A 6792-nucleotide genomic window follows, 5' to 3' on the forward strand; every position below is an offset into this window, starting at 1 on the left:
AGAAAAAAAGCAACACTAACAACAACCCCTCCCCCAAAGAACAGCCCCAAAACCATAAAAACCTTCTGGTCACATATATATTTAATATTAACAAGTGACACAACTTGCCTGTTTTGCAGGATAGATGGTGCAGTCCAGGAGATAAGTCAGGTGGGCTGATGTCATGGCTTCTAACAAAACCTCCTTGTCCAGTGGGACAGCATGGTCCAGGAGCAAGTCAGTGGGTCAGTGTAGCAGTTCCACATAGAGGTATGTGGTCTGGGTGCACACTCCCATTAGCCCTCAAGCACTCTTTTAGGTCTCTGCTGTGTCACTCCAGTGACACCAGACACTCTCACTTGTAGGATTGGGTAGAGAATACTGGCTGAAATTCCCACAGCAGCTAATGAGTCCCTGTTGTCATTGCTGGCACTCACAGCCTGCCCAGCTGGAAGGTTCTTATGTTGGCAGGGACACAGCAATTAACAGGTTAGTTACTTCTTGAGTACTTGAGAGTAATTTGGAGGTAAGCAAAGTTTAGCAGGTCCCAAACCTATGACAAGCTACTGCAACATCCTAGCTAATGCCCTGCAGAGTGAGCATCTTTCATCCCTCCAAATGTGACCCACTGTGGCTGGAGGGGTGGATGGCATAGCTGGGCATACCCCCCCCAGAAGCCTGAAGACACTTGTCAACCTCTTAAGGTTTGCATGGGAGACTGTCTTCCTTATTGCTATGAAACTTGGATCATGTCATACAAGTTGCTTTTCCCAGGGCTTGCCTACATGCCCTCCTTTATTCTGCTCAGCCATGTCCAGGCAGCCAGCCTCGCTGCCCTAGTGAAGATGCTGGGTTCCCAAGAGCAGTGTGTGGGGCTTATAAGGGTTTTTTTTGGTCCCTGTGGAGTTGCCTGTGGGGAAGGCCTCTGAACTCAGTGCCTTATGACTTCTGACACCACTTCTGCTGCAGGCCTTTCTCTAGCTACCCCTCACTGTGATTGCCCCCACCTTGCTCTGTTTCTTTCCAAGTGGGAGCACAGTGCAGAGTGGAGACTTTGCAGAGCAAACAAGCAAGCACATAGAGAGTGTTTCAAGGCTCCCTGCTACCCCTCTCCTGTGCCTAATCTGTGCTGGTGATTGCATCCAGCAACTGAAAATAAGCTCTTGGAAGGAGGGGAGGTGGTGAAGGGGAGCTGCCAAGCAGGACTATTTATACTGGGTGAGTCAGGCCTGTGCCTGAATCCAGCCAGACACTGGGGAGCTGGAACCCAGGAGCAACCTGCCAAGGACGTAGCCTTGGATAAAAGGCTCTTGCCTGCAGCAGCTTGTTTACTGTAAGGTTCAGACTTACCCTGTTTGTTCCCCATAATGGGCTGCACCTTTCCGTTCAGCTCTGCCACACAACGCTTGCTGCAGCTGGATGAGGAGCAGCTCGATCAGTGGAAGTACGCTTGGCGTATAAGGCCCCAGTACCACCACAGTGAGCACAGCCTGAGCCCAGTTGGCCAGGGATGCCAGAACAGCCGCTTGGAGCCACTGGAGTGCCGGGATCTGCTCGTCCAGAATGCGCTCTTCACTGGGGACCTGGAGATGGTGCAGAAGTACTTCACCAAGAGTGCAGCCATCAATCTCATCATTGAGACAAAGGGAGATGAGCTGCGCTGGACTAGCAGGAAATTTGGTGGGTGTGCAGGGCTGGGACATGGGGGGATGGGAAGTGCCCAGGATGGGGACCAGAGAAAGAGCACAGGCACCTGAGAAAAGCTTTGAGAGGAATCCCCAGTGGTGGAGACAGGGTGGTGGAAGAGGGACTTGGGAAGAAAGGCTTTTGGATAAAGAAGGAGGATTCCAGGGCTATAGAACAAATGGTAGCAGGCTTGTTGAAGGTGGCTAGGGGCAGATCTACTGGGAAATAGTGAGAATAGTGCCCCTGGAAGGGCTGCTTTCAAGGAACAACATCAGGACTGTCCTGTTAGAGGTTGCTGGGATAGATGGAGGTATGTGTGAGGTGGAGAGAGTGCGTGGGTGAGAAGGCATCAGGTGGCATAAGGATGCTTTTCCTGCTTTATGTCTCAAGTTGGGTCTGTTACTTCAGTTCATTAGAAACTGGAGGCTGTGACATACTTTGGGAACAGCAGAGAGGTCTTAGCGGTGCCCTTCAGGCAGAGCTTAGCCCATATCCTGAGGAAGAGGCATGGCTGTGCTTCAGCCTTGTAGGCAGCTGCTTGGGGACCAAGCCACAATTGCTCCCTATCTACCTAATCCTGCTGCTGTGGTGAAATCCGGGTGTGAAGCAGAGCCATTGCGATCCCTGCTCCAAACACTGACTTTGAGAAGCTGCAGGGGCATTGATGTGGCAGGGTTAACAGTGATCAGCTGGAGGGGGGCTTTGCTCCAGAACAAAAGCATTTGCTGTTTTGCTTTCTTTCACGTGGGGTTTGCACCCTGCAAGCTGTTCTATTCTGTGAGATGGATTGGGCAAGGGGAGCAGAAATCTAGTCTATCAGAGAGAGAGTGGAAGCAAGCTGGTCCTGGGTGACAGGAGGTAGAAGCTGGTCATTCTTGGTGTTTCCTCCCATCTATACACCTCACTATACCTTGCCCAGATACATCTTGTGGCTACCACACATGCTTCCACACTTTCTGGTCCATTTTGCTTACCTTCTCATCAATGTCCTCTATCAGCTTTTCAGTAAGCAGCATAGCTGATGTGTTAAAGGGAGAGATGCGCTTAGCAATCTGGAAGTGCACGTCCTTGCTGCTGTCTGTTAGTAGTGTGGTGCAGGCAGACTCCCAGAATTTAAGACGGGGAGTCTCAGGTGTGGAGGGGCCATAATTGCACCACTCTTCCACAGAAGGTTTGTGGCAAAAGCCCCCCTGTTCCAGAATGGAAAAGCTGTTGATGAGGGCCGCTTTCGCACAGATGTGGGTTCTTTTCAAGTGTCCTGGCACAAAGCTATGGAGCACACTGATAAAGCTTGACCATGACTGTTTTGTGGGGATCCACACTAGCAAGAGACAAACAGATAGGGTGGGCTTGCAGATGCAAGTGCTGCTACTTGTGGGTGGTGAAGATTTACTGAGTTCCAAGATTTGTACAACCCAGGTTTTGAATTGTTACAGTCTACCTAGGAATAAAAATACAAAAGGTATTTTGTGTAACTGAGACCACTTGTCAGAAAAATATTAATTGCATATTTTAACTCCTGTCTTATGCTGGGCTGACAGACACTTGAACAGCAAGTCAATCTGCTTGTAAAGATTTGTGCCCCAAAGAAAACAACAGCTGATGTAAAACAACTTCACACAGAAATTGCTCTTATCACTAAAGTTTCAAAATGTGAAAAACCCAACCAAACAAGATTATTCATCAAGCACAGACCAAAAATGTACTGCCAAATTTATCAGATAAGGGTATAGAACAAAAACCAAAGCAAAACTTCATGCTTATCATGGTTTTGGCTGGGATAGAGTTAATTTTCTTCCTAGTAGCTGGTATAGTGTTGTTTTGGATTTAGGATGACAATAACACACTGATGTTTTAGTTATTGCTAAGTAGTGCTTACACTAGTCAAGGACTTTTCAGCTTCTCGTGCCCTGCCAGTGAGAAGCTGGGAGGGGGCAGAGCCAGGACAGCCAACCCAAACTGGCCAAAGGGGTATTCCATACCATATGGTGTCATGCTCGGTATATAAACCTGGGAGAGTTGGCTGGGGTGCGGTGACCACTGCTTGGGAACTGGTTGGGCATTGGTTGGCGGTGGTGAGCAATTGCATTGTGCATCACTTACTTTGTGTATTCTTTTATCATTATTAGTATTATTATTTTTCTTTCCTTTTCTGTCCTATTAAACTGTCTTTATCTCAACCCACAAATTTTATGTCCCCCCTCCCGATTCTCTCCCCCATCCCACTGGGGTGGGGGGAGTGAGCGAACGGCTGCGTGGTGTTTAGCTGTCAGCCGGGTTAAACCACAACAATGCTACCTAAGGCTTTGGTTATGTATCTCATTGGGCTGCAGGGACAGTTTCTTAAAACTTACCCAGCCAGTGACCTTAAAAGTAGATTCTAGTGACCTGGTCTTTCCCAAGTAATCCGTATTGATAGTTTAAGAAGCCCAGAGGAAGTGTGAATTGTATGGTGTTACTGACACCAACACACACAGCCTTTTGTCTCCCTGGCGATGCTTTTGTGATTGGGAACCTCAGGCTCTTGTGGGATACCTGCTTATATTTTTGGGGTAATAGAGCATCCCACCAGCTGGATGGTCTGTTGGGGTCACTTAACTTGTTTTTTAGCTGCATGATCTGAACAGTTCCATGACACAAAATTAAACTAAATGCTACTAGTCTTCCATACAGTTTGATGTGTTCTTTAGAATGTTCCATGCAGTTAGATGTGTTCTTTACACACAATGCTGGCCAACTGTGAGCAAAGTGTGCTGTTCTGTAACCAACGTAGGGATAAGGTGAGTTTGTACAACTAAGTAGGGACGGGGGAAAATGCCATCTCAGGTGAAAGGACAGCGGTGAGGAGCCCTGAGTGAGGGGACTGTCAGAGGATGGGAAAGGGAGTACTGAAATCATGCAGGAGTTCTCTGCAAGGCTGAATTTCAAGGGAAAGTAGGAAGGGGTCTAAAGGATAATTACCTTGTATGTTTTTAGTTTGCTTGTAATGTACCTGTTTCTACCTGTCCTTTGGCTTTAAGCTTTGATTAAAAAGAACTCTGCTGTGGCTTGTTTAGTGCCAATGGCTCAGGTGGAACTAGCAAATGGAGGTGCAGTGCTGGAGATGTGCAAGGAGCCAAGGGCTGGACAAAGGTGTGCTGGTGGTGTATGGAGGCAGCTGGGTTGTGCTGTTGTGGTCTGGGCAGCAGCTGGATGACACAGCAGGCTAGTTGGGCATCAGACTACTTCTCTCTCTGTTTTCTTAGTGATGTCCTGTCTCCATTTCTACCCTTCAGGCTACTCTGCTACCCTGCCCTGCCTAGGGGCTGTCCCTTCACAGCCAGTGACGGCAGAGATACTGCTGCCTGAGAGGAGTGTCCTTATCAGCCTCTTGGCCCAAACGTTTGGTCACAAGGTTTCCCAAAATAGAACAGCTGAGACCTGAGCTGTACCCAGCCTGGGCCAAGCAGTGATGTGACATGTCCTCCCTCCGTGCGGAGCACCCCAGGGCAGACAGGCAGCCCGTCAGCTGGAGCGCAGGGCACTGGTAGGGCTGTACCCACAGGCTCAGAGCCTGGCTGGTGAGGCAGCAGCAGGTCCTGCCCTGGCTTCTGTGGAGGGTCTGGGTACTGCATCATGCGTAGCATCACAGGCAGAGGAGACAAGAGTCAGGAGCCCATTTGCACGCGGAAGGCGGATGGCTCTGCCCAGGTCTACTGGCAGGCCCTGCTGACTGGGGATGAGGGGACTGTGGCCGAGATCCTCAGCGACCTTCAAAACGACCTGAGTCCCAATGCTGTGTTTGACACAAGTGACCTGGAAGAGTGGAAAAACTACCGCTTCAACTTCCGTCGGCTGAGTATGCAGGGGGGCAGCGGGCCAGCAGTGTGGCCCAGCTGAACAGGGAGAGGGTCAGAGCCTTTTTCTTATGCTGCAGGGCATAACTATTGCTGGGATTGTGTGTTATGGGTGCCGTTTGGGTTACGGAGGAGTGGGGGTGGGAGTGAGAGCACTGGAATGTGGTTGGGTTCCCCTTGTGCTGCTTGTGAGAGAGTGTGCGTGTGTCTGGGAGTGTGAGGTGCATCTGGGGCCTTCTAGCAGGGGTTTGTGCCAGTGCTTGGAAACTGCCTGGGCTCTACCATGGGGCAAAGGAGATTCAAGCTCCAGGTTGTGCTCCTTCTGTGACCTGCCCTGTAGCCTGGCTCTGCCTGCCTGTTCTGTCTGTGTGCAGCCTGGGCTGGGCTGCTGGTTCTCTCTGTGGGTTGTGCTGGGCAAGGAATTATCACAGCCCTGCGTTAGGTCCTCGAGATGGTTCAGTTTGAACCTGGCCCTGGGAAACACAGTTGACCACATGCTGCTTCTGTGAGAAAGAGGTGAGAGGGATGTAGTGTTGAACATGTCATGCAGTCTGGGATGTGGTCCTCCAGCCCAGCCTGGAAGGGCAGCAAGAAGCATGATTTAAAGGAGCCCTTTTCCTGTAACAGCTGCAGGCTGTTTGTCAGCAGACTGCACCAGCTCAGACATGGTTCCAGCTGGGTCAGCATCTTTGAGAGTTGGCAGGTTTTAGCCGTTGCTCTCTCCTAGGGCCTAGATGTCCATCGGTGCTGAAGCTTGCTTGTCTGTGCCATGCTCAGGGCTTGTCTGAATCTCCTGCGTGTGTGGCAGCCTGCTCCAGCACCTCTTTGTTTTACTGTGGTGCTTTTACTGGGGTGCATGGTGCTCTTCCCAGCCACTTTGCTGCTTTCAGCCCTGCCTGTGCCCCTAGGCCCTTCATCTGCTCTATTGCTGTCAACAGAAACCCTGTGCTGCATGACTGAGCTGCAGATGAAAAGCAGACTTTCTGGGAACAGCCTCTGCCCCAAGGCTCCTGCTCCTTTGAGCTCCCTGTCAGCACGGCTGTGGAGTGTAAGAGTCATCCCCAGATCTTTGCCTTTGGCAGGCCAGTCCAACGGCAGGGACCTTGCAGAGCAGGGACTGGCAGGAAAAGGCAGTCCCTTGAGGGGAAACCTCAGTCTCTCAAGAGGGGTTGTACATCAGGTACCCTGGGGCAAAGGGCAGGTCTGGGCTCAGTGCTTTTGTGCACTATGGCTGGACATGGGTCCCCGGCTTCTCTTTTCCTGCAGGGCCGGGGGCTCTTAGGCATGGGCC

At 50.7% G+C, this 6792-nt stretch overlaps 1 protein-coding gene across 1 annotated transcript in view; it reads left to right on the plus strand.

The window, feature by feature from the left end:
• The first annotated feature begins 1238 nt into the window (after positions 1-1238).
• Positions 1239-6792, plus strand: part of ASB10 (ankyrin repeat and SOCS box containing 10) — a 14925-nt gene continuing 9371 nt past the window's right edge. Inside the window, exons 1-3 of the mRNA XM_009330228.1 lie at positions 1239-1659; positions 4722-4797; positions 5289-5503. Of these exons, the coding sequence (XP_009328503.1) occupies positions 1347-1659; positions 4722-4797; positions 5289-5503 (604 nt within the window). The 5' untranslated portion in view covers positions 1239-1346. The remainder of the gene's footprint in view (positions 1660-4721; positions 4798-5288; positions 5504-6792) is intronic.

Source organism: Pygoscelis adeliae, unplaced genomic scaffold (assembly GCF_000699105.1).
Source record: "Pygoscelis adeliae isolate BGI_AS28 unplaced genomic scaffold, ASM69910v1 Scaffold348, whole genome shotgun sequence".
In the NCBI taxonomy this organism is placed as follows: Eukaryota; Metazoa; Chordata; class Aves; order Sphenisciformes; family Spheniscidae; genus Pygoscelis; species Pygoscelis adeliae.